Source organism: Octopus bimaculoides, chromosome 1, assembly GCF_046866305.1.
Source record: "Octopus bimaculoides isolate indiv1 chromosome 1, ASM4686630v1, whole genome shotgun sequence".
Classification (NCBI taxonomy): domain Eukaryota; kingdom Metazoa; phylum Mollusca; class Cephalopoda; order Octopoda; family Octopodidae; genus Octopus; species Octopus bimaculoides.
In genome coordinates, this window is record NC_142928.1 from 52813994 (window position 1) to 52838174 (window position 24181).

A 24181-nucleotide genomic window follows, 5' to 3' on the forward strand; every position below is an offset into this window, starting at 1 on the left:
AGGGTAATCTAAGAAGCTCAACCTCAAAAATGAGATGATAAAGAATTGTAACTAGTGGTGACACATAGTTGTGGAAAGATCTATCCACCTGAATAACCATAGCAAAATAGATATTGAAATAGTGATAATGATGGATGTTGAGATGTATTATATCATCATTTGGGTTTCTTGCATATTATGTTCCTGTTAAGCCTTTATTTACAACCATCTCTACTTCTTTCTATCAATCACCAATCATTCTCTTACGCCACCTGTATAGCACGGCATGGCACTGGATCCATCCTTATTCAAAGCCCAGACCATTATGCTTTATAACTACATTTCTCCATCAGGTCACCTGTATTATAAGTGATCACATCAAATTAATATATATTCAATCTTCCTACAGTCACTCTACTCAGTGGTTATCCATTATTCTTTCTCTCAAAAGTCAAAATACTTGCTAGGGTAAAGATTATGAGAAATCTGTCAACCAATGCCACAATATGATTGTTAGTGTATTCAACTAAGAGAACCTAATCATAGATTGAATGAATGGAAAGAAATTCTAGACCTAGAGGAAAACAATGATAACATTGGTGAAAGAGTTTTAAAATTGTAATTAAATACACCTTGTTAACAATTTTCAGATATATAAAATTTATTAACCCTTACCTGTTCTTCAAAATTGCTATGAAAAGAATTGTTTGGAAGAATTGGGTTTAAAGGTCCTTTGTCTCCAACCACAGGAGCTGAGAAGACTAGACGACGAAATTCATTATGACGATAAAGCAAGTCCTGGAGTTGAAGTTTCAGTTTCTTGTGTTCTTCGGGTGAAACCCAGTTTCTACAGGATGACCATGAAATTAATATGCGTTAATTTAGAACACTAAGATAGCACTTTTATATAAATTGGACTCTGTTAAACAGCAAATTTACTTCTCAATTTTTGCTATGGAAATACTTTCTTACACTGAGGAATTATATCTTACTGCAATACCTTTTTACAGCCATTGAGAGTTGTAATCACATAAATTCAAAATTGTTTCAATTATTTCAGTTATTATTGTTTGATTGACTGGTGTAGCAGCATCATAGTCAACTGCTACAAAGGTAGAAACCAACTAATTAGGGAGAGAGTCAGTTTAGACAAGAAGCAGTTTGGGTTTGTGCCAAGGAAAAGTACCACTGATGCTATATTTCTGGCAAGAGAAATACCTAGCCAAAAATAAGCCTCTGTACCTGGCTTTCATTGACATGGAGAAAGCCTTTGACAGGGTCCCCCGATCTCTTATCTGGTGGTCAATGCAGAAACTAAGGATACATGAGTGGTTAGTAAGAGCTGTACAAGCCATGTACAGGAATGCAACAAATATAGTGAAGAGTTCCGGGTAGGGGTCCACTAAGGATCAATCCTTGGCCCCCCCCCCTCTTATTCATCATAGTCCTCCAAGCAATAACAGAGGAATTAGGATGCCCCTGGGAGCTTCTCTATGCTGAAGACCTTGCTCTAATACCTGAGTCACTATTAGAACTAGGAGAGAAGTTTCAGATGTGGAAGCAAGGTCTAGAATCAAAGGGCCTTAGAGCCAATCTAGCAAAAACCAAAATCTTAAAAAGTAGGAAGGCAGATAAATCACCAATCCCTTCAGGTAGATGGCCCTGCTCAATCTGTAGAAAAGACGTAGGTAGAAACTCCATAAGATGTACCCAGTGTAAGCTAGGGACACACAAGAGGTGCAGCAATATCAAAGGAAGGCTAACTGGGAAGATAGTTTTTGTGTATGGCAAATGCTCAGGAGCAATAAACACTGAAAATGTACAGAAAACAGATTCTGTCACATTCCAGGGGGAAAAACTAGAAGTAGTTGATAGCTTCTGCTACCTAGGTGACCAAGTCAGTAGCGGGGATGGATGCTCTGAGAGTGTAGCTACTAGAATAAGAATAGCCTGGGCAAAGTTCAGAGAGCTCCTACATCCTACAAAGGGCCTCTTGCTCAGAGTAAAAGGTAGACTGTATGACGCAGCAAACATCTGTGACTGCTGAAGACATGCGAAAGCTTGCAAGAAACGAAGCTAGTATGCTCCGCTAGATGTGTAATGTCAGTGTGCATACATGACAGAGTGTAAGCACCCTGAGAGAAAAGTTGGACATACGAAGCGTCAGATGTGGTGTGCAAGAGAGACGACTGCACTGGTATGGTCATGTATTGCATATGGATGAGAGCAGCTGTGTGAAAAAGTGTCACACCCTAGCAGTAGAGAGAACTTATGGAAGAGGCAGACCCAGGAAGACCTAGGATGAAGTGGTGAAGCATGACCTTTGAACGTTGGGCCTCATGGAGATGATGACAAGTGACCTAGACCTTTGGAGATATGCTGTTCTTGAGGAGACCCAGCAATTTAAGTGAGACAGTAACTGTGGCCTATGCCAGTGCAGCATAACTGGCCCATTTAAGAGTACCCTTCAATCACTGGGCAATAAATAGTGCTTGCAAAGACCTGTTGAGTCAAATGAAGTCATTATCGTGGCCGACGCCAGTACCGCCTGACTGGCACCTGTGCCAGTGGCACGTAAAAAGCACCATTGGAGCATGGTCGATGCCAGTGCTACCTGACTGGTCCTGTGCCGGTGACACATAAAAAGCACCATTCAAACATGGTTGATGCCAGTACTGCCAGACTGGCCCTTGTGCTGGTGGCATGCAAAAAACACCCACTACACTCTTGGAGTGGTTGGCATTAGGAAGGGGATCCAGCTGTAGAAACTTTGCAAAATCAGATTGGAGCCTGGTATAGCCTTCTGGCTTGCGAGTCCTCAGTCAAACTGTCTAACCCATGCCAGCATGGAAAGTGGACGTTAAACAACAATGATGATGATTATACAAACAGAATATGCTAAAGAAAGCTTAAGGAAAAACTACTAAAACAAATTTTCTTTGTTAAGGAATCTTAAAGTACAGGCATGGCTTTATGTTAAGAATTTCACTTTGGAACCAATTTGACATCACTATGCAGCACTTTGGGAAAATTTTAGAGTGTGAGTGTGTCATGTGAGTGAAATTTGGTAGACAGAAATTCTGTTGAATCTGACACACACACACATATATATATATATATTGGGTTGGCAAGAAAGTAATTTCGATTTTTTAGTGTGAAATAAAGTCATTTTTTTTTTCATACAAAGAATGAACTTCAGTGGATTACATATTTCCCATTTTGTTCGATGACCTTTTGCCATCTTTCTGGCAACTTCATGATTCTGCGCACATAGAACTTCTGGTTATTAGCCAAAAACTGAAGCAAGTGCTATTTCAGGTCATCATCATTATTGAAAGTTTTTACCATTCAAAGAATTGTGCAAACTTTGAAATAAATGGTAACCTGATGGTACAAGGTCAGGGCTATATGGTGGATGTGACATCACTTCCCAATGAAGCTCCAATAATTTTTTACAAGTTAGCAAAGATGTGTATGGTCTAGTGTTGTCATGATGGAATATGATTCCTTTATGATTTGCCAATTCTGGCCATTTTTCTTTGATTGCTCCATCCAATTTCATTAGTTGTTGACAGTAAACATCTGAATTGATCATTTGGTTCCTTTGAAGCAGCTCAAAATACAAAACACCTTTGTAATCCCACCAAATTGACAGCACAATCTTTTTTTTTTATGCAATTTAGCTTTTGATGTGGTTTGTGCTGGTTCATTATGCTTGAACCATGATCATTTTCGATTGATGTTATTGTAGACAATCCATTTTTCATCACCAGTGATGATTTGGTTAAAAAGAAGGTCAATTTCATTGCATTTGATATGCATATCGCAAATATTGATTTGTTGTGTTAAGTGAATCTCTTTCAATTTATCTGGAACCCAAATACCAAGCTCCTTAATAAGTCCAAGACATTTTAAGTGATTTTTCAATTGTTGTATGTGATACATTTAACCTCTCTGCAATCTCTCACACAGTTATATGACAATCAGATTCAATTATGGCTTTGATTTGGTCATCATCAACTTCAGTAGGTTGACCAGAACGTTGGTCATCTTTGAGTGAAAAATTTCCAGAATAGAATTTTTTAAAACCATGTGTGTTCTGTTAAGCACTCAACACCATAAACTTCACATATCTATTTTATGAACCTCAGCAGCTTTCTTGCCTTTAGGGAAATAAAGAAGTAAAATATGGCAAAAATGTTCGTTTTTGCACTCAATGTTAAAATTGAAACTGAACTGACAGCTGTAAACAAAATTATGCACAATTTGTTTCTAAAGTAAGCTAAAAGTAACAGCTATCAAATGTCAGGAAAAAATCTTACCATTGACAAAACCATTCAAAAAAATTGTAACTATCTATTTGTGAAAAACGAAATTACTTTCTTGCCAACCCAACATATATACAGGTGTAAATCAGTTATTGATCAAAAAACATTTTGTATTTAAGTATCAAGTTGTGACCCATCTATTCAATAAATAGTGATATAATCAATTTAAAACCATCAAAGTTAGTGCCCCAGTTTGGTCACAATCCAAAGATTGGAACAAGTAAAGGAATAAAAGAATCTCTCCTAGACTGTCTTATATAGGAATATGCATCTTTTAAACTTAAAATTAATGAAAATGTTACTTACTCAAAGATTTTGCACATGGCATCCAATTCTTCAATTTTGACACTCTTTAATTCAAGCTTTTTCTTCAATGTCTGAATTGCTAGCAGGCTTTTCTTCTTATACTAAACATCCATACAATAATGAAAAAAATAGATATCAAAATAACTCTTAAGTTACTAGTATAGAACAATTGTCAAGTCAAGATTGTGTCAGTAGGATTTCACCAAAAAATATCATAGCAAAAGAATGACAAATGATAACTTGGACTAAATTGATTGCTTCTAAAACTTCTAAAAGCTTCTAAAACTAAATTTATCAGGTTTTTTTTAATACAAATTTAATATTAAATTGAAAGCTATATAAAAAAAACCTACAATAGTCATTATCATCATCATTTAATGTCTGTTTTCCATGCTGGCATGGCTTGGACAGTTTGACTGGGGTCTGGAGAGCCAGTGGCTACACCAGGCTCCAATCTGATCTGGCAAAGTTTCTACAGCTGGATGCCCTTCCCAATGCCAACAACTCCGAGAGTGTAGTGGGTGCTTTTTACGTGCCACCAGTCAGGCGGGCCTGGCATCGATCACATTTGGATAGTGCTTTTTATGTGCCACTGGCACGGGAGCCAGTTATGGGGTACTGGCATCAGCCATGTTCGGATGGTGCTTTTTACATGCCACTGATACGGGAGCCAGTCAGGCAGCACTGGCATTGATCATGTTCGGATAGTGCTTTTTACATGCCACTGGTGTGGGAGCCAGTCAGGGGGCACTGGCCACAGCTACGATATTGGTTTTACTTGACTCAACAGGTCTTCTTAAGCATATCATATTGCCTGATGCATCAGGGGTACTCTTAACTGGGCTGGACATGCATGGCTACGATCTCACTTTTGTTGCCAGGTCTTCTCAATCACAGCATACCTCCAAAGGGCTCGGTCTCATGTCATTGCTTCTGTAAAGCCCAATGTTTGAAGGTAATACTTCACCACCTCATCTCCCGTATTCCTGGGTCTACCTCTTCTGCAGGTTCCTTCCACAGTTAGGGAGTGGCACTTCTTCACAGAACTGTCCTCAACTATATATAACACATGACCATACTAGTGCATTCATCTGTCTTGCACACCACATCTGATGTTTCACTGTCATGTAGCATGGCAGTTTGCACACATGCATCATACAGTCTATCTTTCATCCTGAGCGAGAGGCCCTTAGTTGCCAGTAGAGGTAGAAGCTCTCTGAACTTTGCCCAGGCTATTCTTATTCTAGCTACTACACTCTCAGTACAACCACCCCCACTACAGACTTGGTCGCCTAGGTAGCAGAAGCTATTAACTAGTTCTAGTTTCTCCCCCCTGGCATGTGATGGAATCTGTTTTCTGAGCATCTTCAGTGTTTATTGCCCCTGTGCATCTGCCAACAAAATATAATTTAATAACAGTTCTATGTTTGAGTTTGGTATTTCAACCTTATTACTTTAGTAACTTAAGATATGGCACCACCTCTACAATTTTATACCTTAATTTTCTTAAGTTAATCAAAGGAGAAAGGACAGTACCTGGGCAAAATCTTTAGTAGGTTCTCCCAAACTTGTAAGACTGTTGTGAGTGATGTTCATTTTGAATGTTATTAGGCATGGACATGGCTGTGCAATTCAATTCACTTTGCAATCACTTTTTTGGGTTTCAAATTTCACAGAAATTATATGAAATCCTGTTGCTTCCACACACACACAAAATGAATAGATTTCAGATAGAATTTCAAATCATGTGTTTTCAATTGTTTGTCCAACTGAACTACCAAACTTATGTAAGTGGCTGAGTATTCCAGAAACATGTATTCTTAACATGGATAGAAGCAGTGTGACAGTGTAACACTGAATTATAGCCACATTCCATTCAATAGGCTTCCAAACAGTTTCCGTCAACCGATTTCACTCAAAAGGTATGGGTCAACCCAAGGATACAGTAAAAGACATGTGTCACATGCAAGGGATTGAGTGCTGGGTTTTGTAAATGAGAAGCAAACTTTCTAATTTGGTGCAGGCATAGCAGTGTGGATTTAGAATTCACTTTATATCCACATTTTTGGTTCATACTATTGAAACAATTTTTATTATTTTTTTTCATAAGGTACAAGTATGGCTGCATAGGTTTAACCTTTTAGCATTTAAACCAGCCATATCAGGCCCATATATTCTACATGTTTTCTGCTTAAACTGGCCATGTCTGGCCTTTTTATACCTAACCTACAATGTCATTTTCAAAAATAAACAATCACATCAGTGAAATCTTAAAGTTATGAGATAATGCATGATTAATAGAAAAAAATATGAATTAAAAAATGTTACATTTGACTGAGTAATATAACATAGCCAGTCTTAAACTTCTCTGTGATGGTATGTAAGACTATAATGAATACAAGGTGACTAAGGATTAAACCTTGGTGGACTCCTACCTTCATACTAAATTTGTCAATGAAATTGTTGTTCTCTTTTACTTATTGCATCTTTGTAGATAGCTTGCATAGCCTTCACAAGCCATTCATCTATAGCTAGTTACCTTAATAACTACCAAGTTACTGGGCATGCTACCCTGTCAAATGCCTTCTTCACAACAGTGAATGCCAAGAACAGTGGTTTACTCTTGTTCTACTATAATTATGAACAAACTGGTCTCTTCCAATCTTGCTCACATTCTTGATTACTCCCTCACTCTTCCTCTGACTGGAGCAACCATGTATCACCTCTACAGCAAGACACCTATTTTTGTCCTTCTGTCACATTCTAACATCTCATCACCTGGCACAAGGCCACCTCCTCTAATACCTGCCCCGCAAAGAAGCTTTGTCTTGCAAGTTACTAGGTGATCTTGTCAGTACTGGTACCACATAAAAAGCATCCAGCTGTAAAAACTGTGCCAAAGCAGACCTTACCTGTGTTGGTGCCATGTAAAAAGCACCCAGATCACTCTGTAAAGTGGTTGGCATTAGGGAGGGCATCCAGCCATAAAAATCATGCCAAAACAGACAATGAAATCTGGTGCAGTCTTCTGCCAAGCCAGCTCCTGTCAAATCGTTCAACTTATACCAGCATAGAAAATGGACATTGGATGATGATCATGATGATGCAATGAAAGATTGTTGTAGATAACATTTCAGATTCCAATAAAAACAATCTTTTCAAACTTACTTTTTCATGAATACTGGCAGCTGCCGACAGTCTCTCAAAATTAATCTTACATTTTTTCTCAAGTTCTTCATTTCGTTTTTCTATACGTTCCAGATTTTCTTTCCACATATGCTTTTGCTTGTGTAGCTGTTCTTCAGTCTGTTGGTCATTCTTCTTTGTTGTTTCCTCAATACGCTTCACCTCAGATCGGTATTTTTCAACTGAACTCCGTAAACGCTGGCACTTGTCGGACATATTATGTTCTTCTAAATGTAAATGATTGATTTCAGCTTGCAAAGAATTTACTTGACTGCGCAGAGCCCGATTATCAGATCTTTCCTGCTCTAATTCCTCTTTCACAGAACGTTCATGATCTACTTTAGCCCTTAAAAAGAAAAAAATAGTAGTTGAAGAATTAAGAGAAATATAGTAAGAGACTCTAACATGTCACAAGATTACACTTCAGAAAAAAAAAATTCGAAATCAGACTTAAAAAGTACATAATCAATTGATTTAACACTCAATAATTGTAAAAATATTTACATGTGAATATATTTCCTATCAGTAACCACCCAGGTAAGTGTGTGTGCGTATCATTGTTTTAATGTCGACTTTTCCATGATTGCAGGGGATGGATGGAGTTTTAGTGAGTCAGCTTTTCAGTGGCTGGATGCTTTTCCTGTCACTAACCCTCGTTTCCAAGCAAGGTATTATTTCCCATGGTCAGACATTTTCTTGCAGAATATTGGAAATCAATGCCACTGCTTGTATGACTGTGACAATCATTTTACAACTATCATGCAATGTCAAGACAAGGAAGTATAAATATACTCACACTTAAACTTACATACATACATATGATGGGCTTCTTTCATCTTCCTCCATTTAAATCAACTCATAAGGCTTTGGACAGCCAGTAGCTATACTAAACACTTTGCCAAGGTACCTTGCAGGGGGACTGAACTCAAAATCATATGGTTGGAAAGCAAACTTCATAACCACACAGCCACAAATTTTTGTCAAAATTAAACTGTGATTAAAGTTTGATTAAAATTTCAACATTTTACTAAATTTCAATGTGTTCAAATTTCAAATTCAATTTTTGAAATGTTTTTAATATGATATTTTACTATGAACAATTTCAGTTTCAGAAGGTGACTTACTTTTATCAATTTTGAAACAGAAAACTACCTGGGGCTCTCACCTAATTGCTTCTCAACTTGAAGACTATCAATAACAGTTTTGATTGATCAACATATTCTTTTAACTTCCTAACCAGCATTTTATTTTTAAAACAAATGTTTGAATCGAATAACAGGGGAATCAATAATAAACAAGGAAGAATATAAGTGTTCAGCAAATGGAAAATATGAATCCTACTGAATATTATAAAATGGTTTCTTTTAGTAAATATATACAAATAATAAGAAATAAAACTTTAGATAGTTACTTTAGTATTAAAAGTTCTTTCTCAACAAGATTTTTGGAATCCGTAACATCTTTTATCTTGTCTTCCAAACAATCTTTCTCAGCTTGCCATACATTAATTTGATCTGAATTTTGCCTTTGTAATTCTTGGAGCTGAGCTTCAAGTTCAAGCCTTTTTAAAGAAATCAAAGACAGAAAAGTTGATATGAAAAAAAAATGATAAAAAAAAAGTTATAAAACAAACAAGTTTAGGGTTGGCTACTTATCAGTTGGAACTTCAATGAAAGAATTATGTTTTAACAACAATAACTGATACACTTGTCAAATAGAAAAAAATATTTATCCCTTTAGCATTCAAATTACTCTGTCAAATGTAATGCTTATTTATTTACATTGTTTTGAATTAATCATGTATTATCACATAGCATCAAGATGATGATGTGATTATTTATGTTTAGAATGACATTGTAGGGTTGATGTGAGAGGCTGTATATGGCCAGTTTGAACATAAAACAGATAAACTATTTGGGCTTGATATGGCTGGTTTAAATGCTAAAGGGTTGTACTAATATTCCAGGTCAGATAATAAATATAAAAATAATCTCACTTTTCATTTTCAACTTCATTCAGTTTCTGTATCTCTTTCTCTTTTGCAAGCTGAACTTGTCTAGTCATTTCTTTCTTTTTGTCCATTAAGTTTTGAGAATGTTGCCTATTTGCCTGTTCTGATACATCCAGCTGAACTTTTAAATCTGAAATAAAAAATGATCAAAGAAAATAAAAGTTGTTTCACTTTGTATTTAGCTAGTGAAGTATTGTAGTTAATCTATTTAAAAATGTTGCAGTTTTTCTAAGCAGCCAAGTTAAGCATTTTTTTTTTTTTTTTTTAATAGTGCAACTTTCAAATTTAACCGAAATTCTAAAAAAAAGGAAAGGATTAGAAACTACATGACAGCAATGGCATCCTCCTCCTCCTCCTCCTCACTTTTTTTAGTATCTCCATTTCTATGTTTGTACAGGCTGGATGAAGTTTGCTTTGTGCAACCACACGATTTCAGATTCAGTCCCTTGGGCATGTCTTATATTATAGTCCTGGCTCAACCACTGCCTTGTGAGTGAATTTAATAAATGGAAATGAAAGGAAATTTGCTGTGTGTGTGTATGTGCATGTGCATGTGCATGTATGTGGGCACATGAAAATATGCATGAATGTTCACATCCCACGGTTTTGCTTGAGTGAAACAATGAATGATAATTCCTTACTCCAGAGACATTGAGCATGCTTTGGCAAGCTTATGGCGATGAGGCAATGGGTCATACGCAATGTTTTGAGTGGCACCAGCACTTCAAAAGCAGAAGAACATCCCTGGAAGATGATGAGTGAATTGGAAGACCTGTCACGAGCATCACCCCCTGGAAATGTGGAAAAAATTCATCAGCTTATTTATAAGGATACTTGGAGGACAATGAATGACACTGTTGATGTTGTCGGTCTGTTGTATGTGTCCATGCAAGCAATTGTAACGTCTGAATTGATCAGGCAGCATGTCTCTGCCAAATTTGTCCCCCACCTGCTGACCACTGATCAGAAAGGACATTATGTTGAAATCTGTCAAGATCTCTGTCAGCATGCTGCTGACGACCCATCCTTCATGTCGAGGATCATCACCAGTGATGAGAGTTGGGTATATGGGCACGACCTGGACATGAAGCAGCAGTCATCACAATAGAAGAGCCCTTCATGTCCATGAAAAAGGCACAACAGAACCACAGCTCAATCAAGAGTATGCTCATCGTTTTTTTTTTTCTTTTGACATCTGCAGTACTGTGCATTGAGAATTCATCCCCTAGGAACAGACCATCATTTGAGAGTTCTACTGCAATGTCTTGAAGCTTCAGAGGGAAGACATTCAGTGAAAGTGACTGGTTCTGTGGAGCACAAAGAATTGGATTCTTCACGATGACAATGCACCCTGTCACTGAGCTCTCCTCACTTGTGAGTTTCTGACCAAAAGCAACAGGGTATCGCTTCTGCACCTGCCCTATTCGCCAGATTTAGCACCTGCAGACTTCCTTCTCTTCCTAAGATGAAAAGGCAGCTCAAAGGCCATTGTTTTAACACTGTTGTCAAGATCCAGAGTGAGTTGCAAAAGGTGCTTGACCCACATACAGAAAATGACTTCCAGGCCAGATTCCAAAAGTGGCAGGAATGCTGAGACCAGTGTATTGCTATGCAAGGTGACTATTTCGAAGAAGATGATGTTAAAACTTAGGTAAATAAGTTATTTTTTATTAAACATAACTAGTCTAGGAACTTTTTGGTACCACTTCGCGCGCGCGTGTGTGTGTGTGTGCACGTGTGCGTGTGTGTGTGTGTGGCTTATTTCATAATTTGAATAACAGTGGCCCTTTTCATAGCAGCAAAATGTCTTAAATATAACAAACTGAAGAATCATCAGGGGATTTAATCCTGGTGTTTTTCACATTTTAACAAATCAAATAATTAAATATAAAAAAGACAATGCATTTATATTTTAAAAACTTTCTCAATTATATATTATCTCTAATCTTTTCACTTATTTCAGTCATTGGACTGCAGCCATGCTGGGGCAGCACCTTGATGGGTTTAACCAAACAAATCAATGCCAGCACTTATATTTTTCTGAAGTCTGGCTCTTATTCTATTGGTCTTTTTCTTTTGCTGAACCGATAAGTTATGGGGACATAAACAAACCAACACTAGTTGTCAGGCACAGTGGAGTGGAGGGTGGAAACACACACACACACACACACGTATATATGACTAGCTTTCACATAGTTTCTGCCTACCAAATCCTCTCACAAGGCATTGGCTGGCCTGAGACTATAATAGAACTTGCCCAAGTGGCCCTGAACCTAAAACCACATGGATGCAATGTAAGCTTCTTAAGCCATGATTTACATTTAAAAGTTAATGAAATAGAAATTTCACTGAGATACCTTCAATGGTGTTTTGTAATTTGTCACGTTCCCGTTGCACATCACCTATCTGTCGTGTTAAATCTAACTTAAGTTCACCCATTTCTAACTTATGCTGCTGAATATGTTGTTCAAGCTTTGTCTTGAGGTTCATGTTGTCTTGTTCCAGTTCGTGTTTTTGGTTTGACACCTTTGTCTGTTGGATCTCACATTCATACATTTCCTCATGGAATTTCTGAATTTCCTTTGTTAGCATTTCTTTTTCAACCTAAAAGAAAAGAAAAATTAGCCTTGGACTAATTTTTTAAAAATTTCTATGACTTGCTCCTTGGAAATGACCAAGAACCAGTGAAGACATCAAAAATAGAAATTTTATATTGAAGTGAGTTGAATATCCAACATGACATGAACTAAATCACAACAATATTGATCAGTTTCAAATTATACTCTTCTTGGCCAAAAAGCAATATATAGCAGACATGTAAGAAAAAATAAACAAAATACATGAAAGTAATTCAATGCTAGTGTTACTGGTACTTATTTATTTTAGTTTGATGAAATCCTAAGTCAACAACAGTGGAATTTGAACTCAGAAGCAAGAAGGAAAATGAAAAGCTTTAGTACTCATGCTTTTCCAAAATAAGAGACATATTCCTGATTGAGAATCAGAAGTATGAAGTCGTTGGGATATGAAATTGTAACTTTACTCAGGTATACTTGAGTGAACCAATAACATATCCATAGTGGTGTTTTAATGTTGAGCCATCCCATATTTTGCTGTAAGATTTAGGACTTAAAATATGTTCACATTTTGAAAACAGTAGAGAGTTTACAGGAGAGGGATAAGGTTATTACAATGAATAAGTAAAATGATTTTGTAGTTACTTCTGTGTTGTGAAAACTCAAAATTTTATTTAAAATGATAAAGTTCTTAGTGCTCACCATAGTGACTCTTTAGTATGAAGCCTTTCAAAACAGAAAAATAGAAATTCATGTTTCCTAGACGTCATTAATATGAAACTCAAAATGAATGTGGCAATGGGAAAGGTATTGATCATAATGGCGATGATGGAAGGGTAGTGACGATGACAAGAGATGAAGAGGTTCAAATGTTTTTGCTATCCCTCTGTTGCATTTACTATCACTAAAGAGCAAGTGAAAGCAATTCTTTTCAGCTCAATAACACTAACAAGCTTCTTGAAAGTAATATCTGCTGACAAATGTCCTATTGCTAAAGTTTACAATGTTGAGTGAGAGTCTGGAGCTGCCACATTAATAGCAAAGTGGAGTACAAGTGAACGGAAGAGGCAACTGAGTATTAAAGTCATTCATTAGCTGAAATATTTGCAAGAGTATTTGTGTTGATAATGGAACAAATTATCAACTAAGTTATGGCCATATCACAAGAGTAAGAAAAGTAGCGATATGCTGTAATGCAGACTCATATGAATAGGGAAACAAGATCACCATATATTTACATATATATTTAAATATACCAACTAACCAGAGGTAGTTTGGGTATCACTATAAAGCCAGTAATCTTAACCTTAGAGGGTGCATAGTGGAAGGCAAAAAAGTAGTTAGGACTCCCGAATTCACCATGATGTGAATGATTATGATGATGATTGTGATCTAAGTAAGATAGCTTATTTTATTTAGTTAATAATCAAATAAAATTATCAGAATATAAATATTAGAATATTTAAAAATTGGGAAATTTCTACAAGATTATTTTCAAATTTAAATTTTAAACTGAAAAAATTGAGATTTCTTTTCAAAGACAAAAAAATTTAGTTGAGTTTCAATATCAGTTTTAATTTTACAATATTCTCAGTTTCATCTCCAAACTAATTTCAAATTTAGGAAAAAAAACTTTCCATTTTTGATATTTACAACTAGAATAAAATAGAAGTAATAACAAAAGCCTCAAAGTGCCCTATTAGAATTTCTAACTGTTTGAACTTAATAATAGAAAAGATAATTACTTACTTCAATTTTTTTCAAGTTGGCATTATACTCTACTTCATTTTTTGCTAATAATCGTGATAATCTATCAATCTCAAGGGAAGATTTTTCACGTAGAGCTTGTGCTTCTTCTAGCCCAGTCAATGCTGATTTCAGTTGTTCTTGCAAAGTTACATTTTCTCTTTTCAATGAAAAAATCTGTTCTGTATCTTTAGAAGATTCAGTATGAATCTGAGCAAGAAGACGATCTTTTTCCGCTCTTACATTGTTCACCTTTTAAAAAGAAATTGATTTTGTCAATAAATTTTGTAGGAATAATTAAAGTGTTGTAAAGTAATAAAGTGCAAGGAGTTACTCAAACTGCAGCAGAGTTATTGAAACAAGAGGATATCTAACTGTGAGGATATCTAACTGTGAGGATATCTAACTGTGAGGATATCAACTGTGAGGATATCTAACTGTGAGGATATCTAACTGTGAGTTATTGAAACAAGAGGATATCTAACTGTGAGAAAAACTTGTATAATTAACTACACTCTCGGAGTGGTTGGCGTTAGGAAGGGCATCAAGCTGTAGAAACTCTGCCAAATCAGATCGGAGCCTGGTGTAGCCATCTGGTTTCACCAGTCCTCAGTCAAATCGTCCAACCCATGCTAGCATGGAAAGCAGACGTTAAACGACGATGATGATGAATTAAGTATTTTAGCTGGATGTTTAATCCTTTAGCATTTAAACCGGTCATATCTGGCCCAAATATTCTGTCTTATGTTCAAAGCAGCCAGATCCAGTCTCTCACTTACTCAACAATGTCATTCTAGAAATAAACAATCATAGCATCAGAATCTTGAAGCTATGAGACAATGCACAATTTATTCAAAATAATGTGAAAAAGCATTACTTTTGACAGAGTAATGCTAAGGGTTGAGTTGTAATTAAATGGCAAATAGGTGTTATCGTATGGTTACCACAAAAAGGAAATATCATCATCGTCGTTTTAATGTTCACTTTTTCTTGCTTGCATGGGTCGGACAGAATTTTAGTGATGCAGATCTTCTATGGTTAGACACACTCCTTGTTACCAACCCTCACCTGTTTCTAAGCAAGGCAATATTTCCTCATGACCAGATGTCTTCATGGAAGATTGGAAATGGAGCACACTGTTTGTATGACAGTGACACTTATTTACAACTATTAGGTAGTGTCAAAACAAGAAGACACTAACACACATACACAAACAGGCTTCTTTCAGTTTCTATCTACCATATCCAATCACAAAGCTTTGGTCGACCCAGAGCTACTTGCCCAAGGTGCCATGCAGTAGAACTGAACCCAGAATCATGCAGTTGGGAAGTAAGCTTCTAAATCACACAGCTATGCCTGATGTAAAAATTGATCTTGTTTTCTAGAAGATTTTTAGTTCAATACTACTAACATTGTATTAAAACGCCATTCATATGAAACTGCATGAGAAAGCAAGCAGGCATCAGCTTTAGCTCTCCATGTACTAAATAGATATCCATCTTAAATTTAATTATATAGCTTTTAAAATTATGAAATAAGCTAACATCAACTTTGAAATAGGCAGGCAATTTGCTAATTTGTTTGTATCTGCTGCCGTGTCTTTTACTGATGCATTTTGAAAAAGCTTTACTTTTACTTATTGCTTAACCTTTGAGCATTTAGATTATCTCTGTCAAATGTAATGCTTATTTATTCACATTGTGCTAGTGGCACATAAAAAGCACAGGCATGTCCTTTATGGCCATATTCCTACTCCCTCTCCCAACTGAGAGGTCTTTGTCTTGCAGATGCCTGTGCCATGTAAAATGTACTCGTGCCAGTGCTATGTAGATGTACCCATGCCTGTGGCATATGAAATGCACCCAGCACACTCTGTAAAGTGGTTGGTATTAGGAAGGGCATCCAGCTGTAGAATCTATGCAAAAACAGACAATTGAGTCTGGACAGCTTCTGCTAAACTATCCAACCTATGCCAGCCTGGAAAATGGATGTTAAATGATGATTTTACTGTCATTAATTTTTGAAATTAATTTAACAGAAGCAGTGTATTTCAACAGAAATATGGTAACAAAAGGGTTAAATGGTAGAAAAGGGAATTGTACATCACCTCTGCTTCTAACTTTTTCCTCAATTCCTGGTTTGCATTTTTGTGTTGCACATCTTGCTGCTCACACTTGCTCTCCAGCAATGACAATTCATAACGTTGTCTATTGCAACAGTTCTTAAATTCTTCCAACTCCAATTCCAGTTTATGATACCGTTCCTTATAATTCTTCTCTAATTCGGAATAAGTCTCCAAACGGATCAGTTCTAACTGCTGAGGTGTCACAACTTTGGTTCGCAGCAATGTAATTTCTTCATTTTTTTCAAGTAATCCTTTATGATATTGTTCTTGAGTACTTCTTAAATTATTATATAAAAGTCTGTTCTCTTCTGACTTTTGACGGCATTCATTTTGTATTTTGGCAACTTCTTCTTGTAATCTGTTCATTATATAGTAGGTAATAAGCAAAAACAAGAAAAAGACAAAACGAGAGGGACAAGTTTTAGCAAAGGTGTTATTAGTATAATGCTTGAAAGAAAGGGAAAGAGCCTTTGATTTTTTAGGTGGTAGTCCTTCATCAGAAACAGGTGAGAAAAGAGGAAGAAGAAAAAAAGAAAGAGAAATGGTGAGAAAGGTGGGGGGAATGGTTCCAGGACCAGGTGGAATGCAGTTCTAGGGGAAGAAGTTAAGAGGATGTAAAAATCAATGTGTAACAAATAAAATGTCTAGTGGCATGTAAAAAGCACCCACCACGCTCTTAGAGTGGTTGGCGTTAGGAAGGGCATCCAGCTGTAGAAACATTGCCAGATCAGATTGGAACCTGGTACAGCTGCTGGCTCTCCAAACCTCAGTCAAACTGCCCAACCCGTGCCAGCATGGAAGACCGACATTAAACGATGACAACGATATATATATATATATATATATATATATATATATATATATATATATATATATATATATATCTCCAACCCATGCCAGCATGGAAAGCAGATGTATGATGATGATATATATCTATCTATCTATCTATCTATCTATATATATATAATTTTATTCATTAATTTCATGCACATTTTTTTTGGTTAATATGGGTAGGGTGGAACTTGTTGAGACAGATTTTCTATTGCTAGACATCTCTCCTATTGCCAATCCTCACATATTTTCGAGCAACATAATATTTCCCTGTAGCGAGAGATATTTTCACAGAAGACTGGAAACAAATGGCATTACTTCTATCACAGTAACATTCATTTATAAATATCACATGATGTCAATACATGGAAACATTAACTCACACATACAAACATACAAGGTGGTATCAAAAAGTTCCTGGAGTAGTTCCATAGCATACCAACAAATAGCAGCACATGGTTGTGTGCACAGTGAGAGCTAGCAGTGACCTTTATGAGACAGTGTGCCGAGCGACATCACTGTGTTTACTTCACAAGTTATGAAATTTGTGTTTTTGTGATCGTGTGTATGCTGTAGTCTGTGATTTTGTCATGGACAGGAAGAAAGAGCCAACACGAAATTTTGTGATAAACTTGGAAAGTCTGCTACAGAGACATCGAGCATGCTTCGGCAAGCTTATGGCGACAAGGCAATGGTAATGTTTCGAGTGGCACAGGCACTCTAAAAGCAAAAGAACATCCTTAGAAGACAATGAGTGCTCTGGAAGACCTGCCACAAGTGTCACCTCACCTCTGGAAATGTGGTATTGTGCATTGAGAATTCATCCCCCAGGGCCAGACCATCAATCGATGTTTTGAAGTGTTTGAGGGAGAACATTTGGTGAAAGCAACTGAATCAGTGGAATGCAAAGAATTGGATTCACTGAGCTCTCCTCACTTGAGTTTCTTGCCAAAATTAACATAATATTGTTTCTGCACCTGTCCTATTTGCCAGATTTAGCACCTGTGGACTTTCATTTCTACCCCAAGATGAAAAAACAGCTCAAAGGTCACTGTTGTAACACCGTTGTTGAGATCCGGAGTGAACTGCAGAGGGTCTTCGACTCACTTATGGAAAACAACTTCCAGGCCAGATTCCAAAAGTGGCAGGAACGCTGGAACCGGTGTATTACTGCACAAGGTGACTATTTCAAAAGAGGTAATGTTAACACTTAGGTATAAATAAGTTATTTTTCATTAACTAGCCTGGGAACCTTTTGATACTACTTCATATCCATGCTCACACACACACATATACGATGGGTTTCTTTCAGTTTCCATCTACCAAATACACTCACAAGGCTTTGGTCAGCCTGGGACAATAGTAGAAGTCACTTGCCCAAAATGTTATGTAGTGGAGCTGAACCTGAAACCACATGATTGGGAAGCAAACTTATTAAACCACACAGCCATGTCTTTGCAAATTGTGTGCGTGTATTCATGTACAGCTTTCTATCTATCTATCTATCTTTATATATATATATATTGCTTTCTGTTATTATGCAGAAACATAGTATATGTAGAACAAGAGATATATAGATATATGGATTGCATGTAGTAGTTTGGCTGACTACCTAGAAGCTCTAAGTTTGTTTGATCAGAACTGAACTGGGACTACACAATGACTACAAAAGCCAGTTCATTGCTTCTGTGAAGAAATACACTATAGTAGTAAAGAAAGTTTCCAATTTAGGCACAAAGCCAGCAATTTTGAAGGGAGAAGATTAAAGGAATTAGTTAATTACAGTGACCTCAATACTTGACTGATACCATATTTTAGTGACCCCTGACAAAAGGCAAAAGTTATCATTGGTTTGATCTCAGAACATAAAGAGCTAGAAAAAATACCATAAGGCATTTTGCCAATCCACCTTGCTTATAGAATAGATGTAATAATAACTATACACAACTCTTCAATTACCGTGAATGCTGTACTTTTAGTCGCTCATAGTTCTGCCTGTGTTGTTCAGCTCGTGTATGCTCTTCATTCAGCTGTTTATGTATTTCCGGTTCAAATCCTCTAATAGGCAGACTCTGGCTAAGCCGTGCTGGAACCGGAGGCAGTGTTGTAACATGACTGGCCATTGAACCAGCTTCACTATCTGTTGTATTTCCAAGCATGGAAGAGGATTTATCCAATATTCTGTAGAAATTGAAAAGAAAGAAAAACTTTTTTTTAATAATTATCAAAAGCAGCTATCATATATATTCAATTTTATAGTGTTGAGTAAATGAGTGATAAATCTTGTCCTGGACAGGACACGAGTGCATCGCAAGTAATATTCCTCTATGATCTTGTACTTATTTCTGACAGCAAAGTAAACTTGGAATGATGTAAAAAGGCATTCCAGCCAGTGGTTTTGAACTCATGATCTATGAAAAGATAATCTAATACCTTTTCTTCTCAGCTAACCTGCCTCAAAAACTAAATGGATCACATCCTATCGAAAGCCAACAAGACAATTATTAATAAAAGAAAGTTCCAAAATACTTTCCAACAAATATTGAGGACTTATGAACATTAATATGCTGTTTCAATTAACAAAACTTACTTTGTTTCTCATCTTCCAAGCATTCTGTCAAATATTTTCATCAATTTTTGCGCAGGAAATTTTTTTCTTTTTATGTTTAAATTAGGACATGTCCTTTTTAAAATAATATAATTCTTTAAAAAAATTATTGCATTTGAACTTTTCTATATCATTTAAGATTACTATAAGAAAATATCTACATTTTACATCTATAAGCACAACTCACTGAAACAATACAGTTCAGTACCATCATAAATCATTTTTCATATCTCTGTCTGATAGAGGGTTCTTTCAGAAAACCAATTTATTCTATCTTTTAGGAAAATTCATTGAAAGACTACAATTAAAAGACCTGTAATTTTTTTTTTTTGCATCACAAATATGTTAAATTAGTGTAAATTTTCACATTTTACTTGTATCTTATTCCTTTCATTTCACAAGCTTTAACTCCTAATGAAGTCACAAGGGTGCTATTATAAAATATGGTGTTTTAGGTTCAGCAACTTAAACTTGATAGAGCCCTTCCCTAAGCAGGTCTGAACACAGCCAATTTCTTATTGAGAAGAGATAGAAAAAGAATACATGACCCTAGTACTGGATTGGTACTTTATTTAATGACCCTGAAAGAATAAAAGGCAGAATTAAACCTCAACAGGATTTGAACTTAAAGTATAAAAGTGAAACAATCTGTTGTCAGTCAGATAAACTAAGGCAAACATGTATGCCATGTCTAGAAGTACAACATAATGAACCCTTGGCTATAAGGTCAGTTATAAAGTGGCTTAAACAAACAATAACTGTGACTCAGATATGTTAAGTTACTAATTGCTTTAGCACTAACAAGGCAAAATAGATTTTGATTGGTCAAAAGTAAGCCAATCAATATAGGTTTAAAAAGCTGTGTATCAATGATATAGCAGTACTTTTCCAGTTAATCAATATATTGATATTTTTGCAATACAGAATTAACTCCGCTTGAAGGCAAATTTATTTTTTCCCTTTTTACTAATGGATGATATTTGTAACTACGTCGACCAAACATTAACTATATAAACTAGATTTTGATTGATTGAGAAATTTTTTCCAATATTCTTTTGAAGTATTTTTTTAATATTAAAACAAAATAGTTGCATTATACACCTAAAACTGGTTTTACCAGATTACACAATGGTAGATTAATTTTTCACTCTTTTTTGTCTTAATTTGGTTATTAAATATTCAAAACCTTTTCCTATAAACAATTCATTCAATTTTATATTTTAATATGCAGCTAAACTTCTATTTAATTCTCTTCAATGGGCAATAGTTAAGAAGTTCACTTTGCAACCATGTGGTTTCAGGTTCAGTCCCATTATATGACACCTTAGGCATCCTGTTGAACCAAGAATGATCTGGTTCTTCTACCAGGACCAGTTGCACAACACCCAGAATAACAGGTGGCTTGCCTACAATCCATGTAATGTCCTACATCTTACGAAAACCAAGTTCCCTCAAACTTTGATGATATGTGTGTGTGTCTCCAGTGAGGGTGATACCATGCCGCCAAGGCCTTGAGATCAATTCAGACAGCTATGTGAGGCTGTTAGAGACTGGTCAAACCTTGGTTGGAGAGAGTTGCTGCTGGAAGGCCATATGTGTGGAAAAAGTCAGATGTAGTTATTGAAGAATTTTTATGACTTCACCAGCTGCAATTTTTGGTCTCCAAATTCCCCCAATTGAAATTCCATGGATTACTATGTGTAGGGCACAGTTGAGAAAGACACCAACTGCTCTGCTTGCAACACCAAGGCCAAGCTGGTGGCCATTTAAGGAGGTATTCAAAGATCTTCTCAGGAAGACAGTGAGAAATGTATGTGCCAGGCTCCAGAGCTGTCTTTGTACTGTGGTAGAAGCTGAGAATGGCTACTTTGAGTAAACTGTTATCACCCAGCCACAATCTAGTTGATATTTTTCAACTTTTTAAAATACTTTTATTTTTTGAATGGGATATTGTGCTTTCTTTTCCTTTTATGCATACCGTCAAATTTAGCCTGAACACCTTGTATTTTGTTGACTCCAGAAGAAAAAGCAGAGTCAACTGCAGTAGAATTTAAAAGGATGTAACAAAATAGTAGATGTCATTCAGTTCCATACTCTACTGTTTCTACAACTCCACAATCCATTAGCAGGCTCATCAATTTTTGTTTTTTGTTTTAAAATCTTCCTTGATTGTTCAGAGGTCTTCAGAAGAGGTGATAAATGGCAATTTCTTTTCAGATGAATACCATTTGATGGAGGATAGGGTAAAGAATTTACTCTTTTACTTGTTTCAGTCATTTGACTGCGGCCATGCTGGAGCACCGCCTTTAGTCGCGCAAATCGACCCCAGGACTTATTCTTTGTAAGCCTGGTACTTATTCTATCGGTCTCTTTTACCGAACCGCTAAGTTACGGGGACGTAAACACACCACCATCGGTTGTCAAGCGATGGTAGAGGGGGACAAACACAGACTATAGTAGCAGACACTTCCCCAAGGTGCCACGCAGTGGGAATGAACCCGGAACCATGTGGTTGGTAAGCAAGCTACTTACCACACAGCCACTCCTGCGCCTAGGAAATTTTACAATGATATCATGAAAAAAGGGCACCTGGAGCTTGGGATGTTTCTCTATCATTTTTCTTTTGCCATTAAGATGATACTTAGGATTGTGGAGCCTGGTTGATCATGAGGTATTTCTTTTGTGATATATCTTCAATTTTGCATGATAATATACACAGAACAATACTAACTCCACATCACCAGTAGTCTTTGAAATTAATACTTTATTTCCGTTATAGTTAACATCCCTTCAGTGGATAATTTCTGCTACCTAGGAGACCTAATTAGGAGGAGGATACACAGAAAGTAGAATAAGAATAGGATGGAGAAAAGTCAGTGAACTTTTACCTCTGTTGGCAACAAAGGGTCTCTCTCTCTCTCCGAGTGAAAGGAAGATTGTCCGAGGCATGTATATGACCAGCAATTCTACATGGTAGTGAAACATGGGTCCTGAATGTAGAGGACATGTGAAAACTAGAGGGGATTGAAGCTAGTATGTTCCATTTGGTGTGCAATGTAAGTGTACATGTGCAACAGCATACTAGTGTGTTAAAAGAAAAGTTAGGTATAAGAGGAATTAGATGCAACGTGCAAGAGAAAAGATTACACTGGTTTAGTTGTGTGATACAGATGGATATAGACAGAAGCTTCTATGTTGGTGACACAATAGCACTTATGTTGGTGCCACGTAAAAGCACCTGTGCTGGGGCCACTTAAAAGCACCTGTGCTGGGGCTACATAAAAGGCATCCAGCACATTCTGTAAAGTGGTTGATGTTAGGAAGGGCTTCCAGCTGTAGAAACCAAATCAAATCAGACTGTAACCTGGTGCAGCTCTCCTGCTTGTCAGCTCTGGTCAAACCATCCATCCCATGCCAGCATGGAAAATGGACATTAAACGATGATGATGATGATAACTTATTTCCCCCTTTTTATGAGCATACAAATTCAGTACCACGAATCTCCATAACAGCAAGTGAATGCAATGATGGAAACAGTGTGTGTGTATATTTGTATCCTGCATTACTTAACATCTTTTTTATAGCAGATTTATCCTAATCAAACCCTGAAAACAAAAATAAGTTTCTGCAGCCTAATCAATTTTGCACACCACATGATAATTTCTAACCAATGAAGCTGACTGCCATCAAATTGTCAAATTCTAGGCTAAAAAAAATTGACTCACCTATTAGCTTCAGTGTATAGCATGTTTATTTTTATCCTGTCAGTGATCAGACACCTTTTGGTACTTTCTATTAGAGATTCAGCTACTGTTGAGAGTCTACTTTAATCAATGAATACGAATGGCATCTCATTTCTTGAGTTGTTCCTCAGTGGGAAGAATACTTGCTGATTACAGCACTCTTACCACTTGTATGAATGCTTCTTTATTTCTAAAAGTTTTGAGAACTTTTTCAGTACATGTTTGATGACATATATTTCACTTGCATGCATTTATGTATTTTGAATTCTGTCTTATTTTCACATGTCAAAACATTATGACAGTTGATTACAATATCAATAAATCATTATGCTATAATTTTTATTTTCACTTATTTCTTTAAAAAAATATTAAAATTTTGACAAATATTCTACCTTTACTCCAAGTAATATGTTTTTAATCATTTTGTCTTTTGGCCACTTTGTTATTCTATGAATAACTTTCTACAATTATGTCTTTGTACTAATATGTCTTTAAATTAACTTATATTTTAGTTAATATGTTTTCTCCTAGGCTTGGCCTGAATGATGACACTACAAAACATTGGATATGTTCACATATTTGGGAAAATACAGGAAAGTACTGCAACACATACAAACATTACAGACTACTATAAAGGCAATTTGGCTGATTCACAAAGACTCACTCAACAACTGTCTATAACTTCTCACATACAGACATGCTGTTCCTTCAATCTTCCTCTGCCACTACAATTGCAATGATA

The 24181-nt window shown here is 36.3% G+C and overlaps 1 protein-coding gene across 3 annotated transcripts in view; it reads right to left on the minus strand.

The window, feature by feature from the left end:
- The window catches only part of LOC106873283 (centrosomal protein of 83 kDa), a 28734-nt gene that overhangs the window by 2166 nt on the left and 2387 nt on the right, over positions 1-24181 (minus strand). Inside the window, exons 1-11 of one of the 3 annotated variants that reach the window (XM_089357680.1) lie at positions 23422-23559; positions 19679-19771; positions 19048-19269; positions 16240-16615; positions 14136-14384; positions 12168-12414; positions 9796-9940; positions 9211-9360; positions 7782-8145; positions 4614-4714; positions 655-826 (exon numbers count right to left, since the gene is read on the minus strand). In XM_089357680.1, the coding sequence (XP_089213806.1) occupies positions 655-826; positions 4614-4714; positions 7782-8145; positions 9211-9360; positions 9796-9940; positions 12168-12414; positions 14136-14384; positions 16240-16615; positions 19048-19247 (2004 nt within the window). In that variant the 5' untranslated portion in view covers positions 19248-19269; positions 19679-19771; positions 23422-23559. Of the gene's footprint in view, positions 1-654; positions 827-4613; positions 4715-7781; positions 8146-9210; positions 9361-9795; positions 9941-12167; positions 12415-14135; positions 14385-16239; positions 16616-19047; positions 19270-19678; positions 19772-23421; positions 23630-24181 lie in introns of those variants that run through there. The other 2 variants (XM_014920586.3, XM_014920588.3) reach the window with 2 other exon arrangements.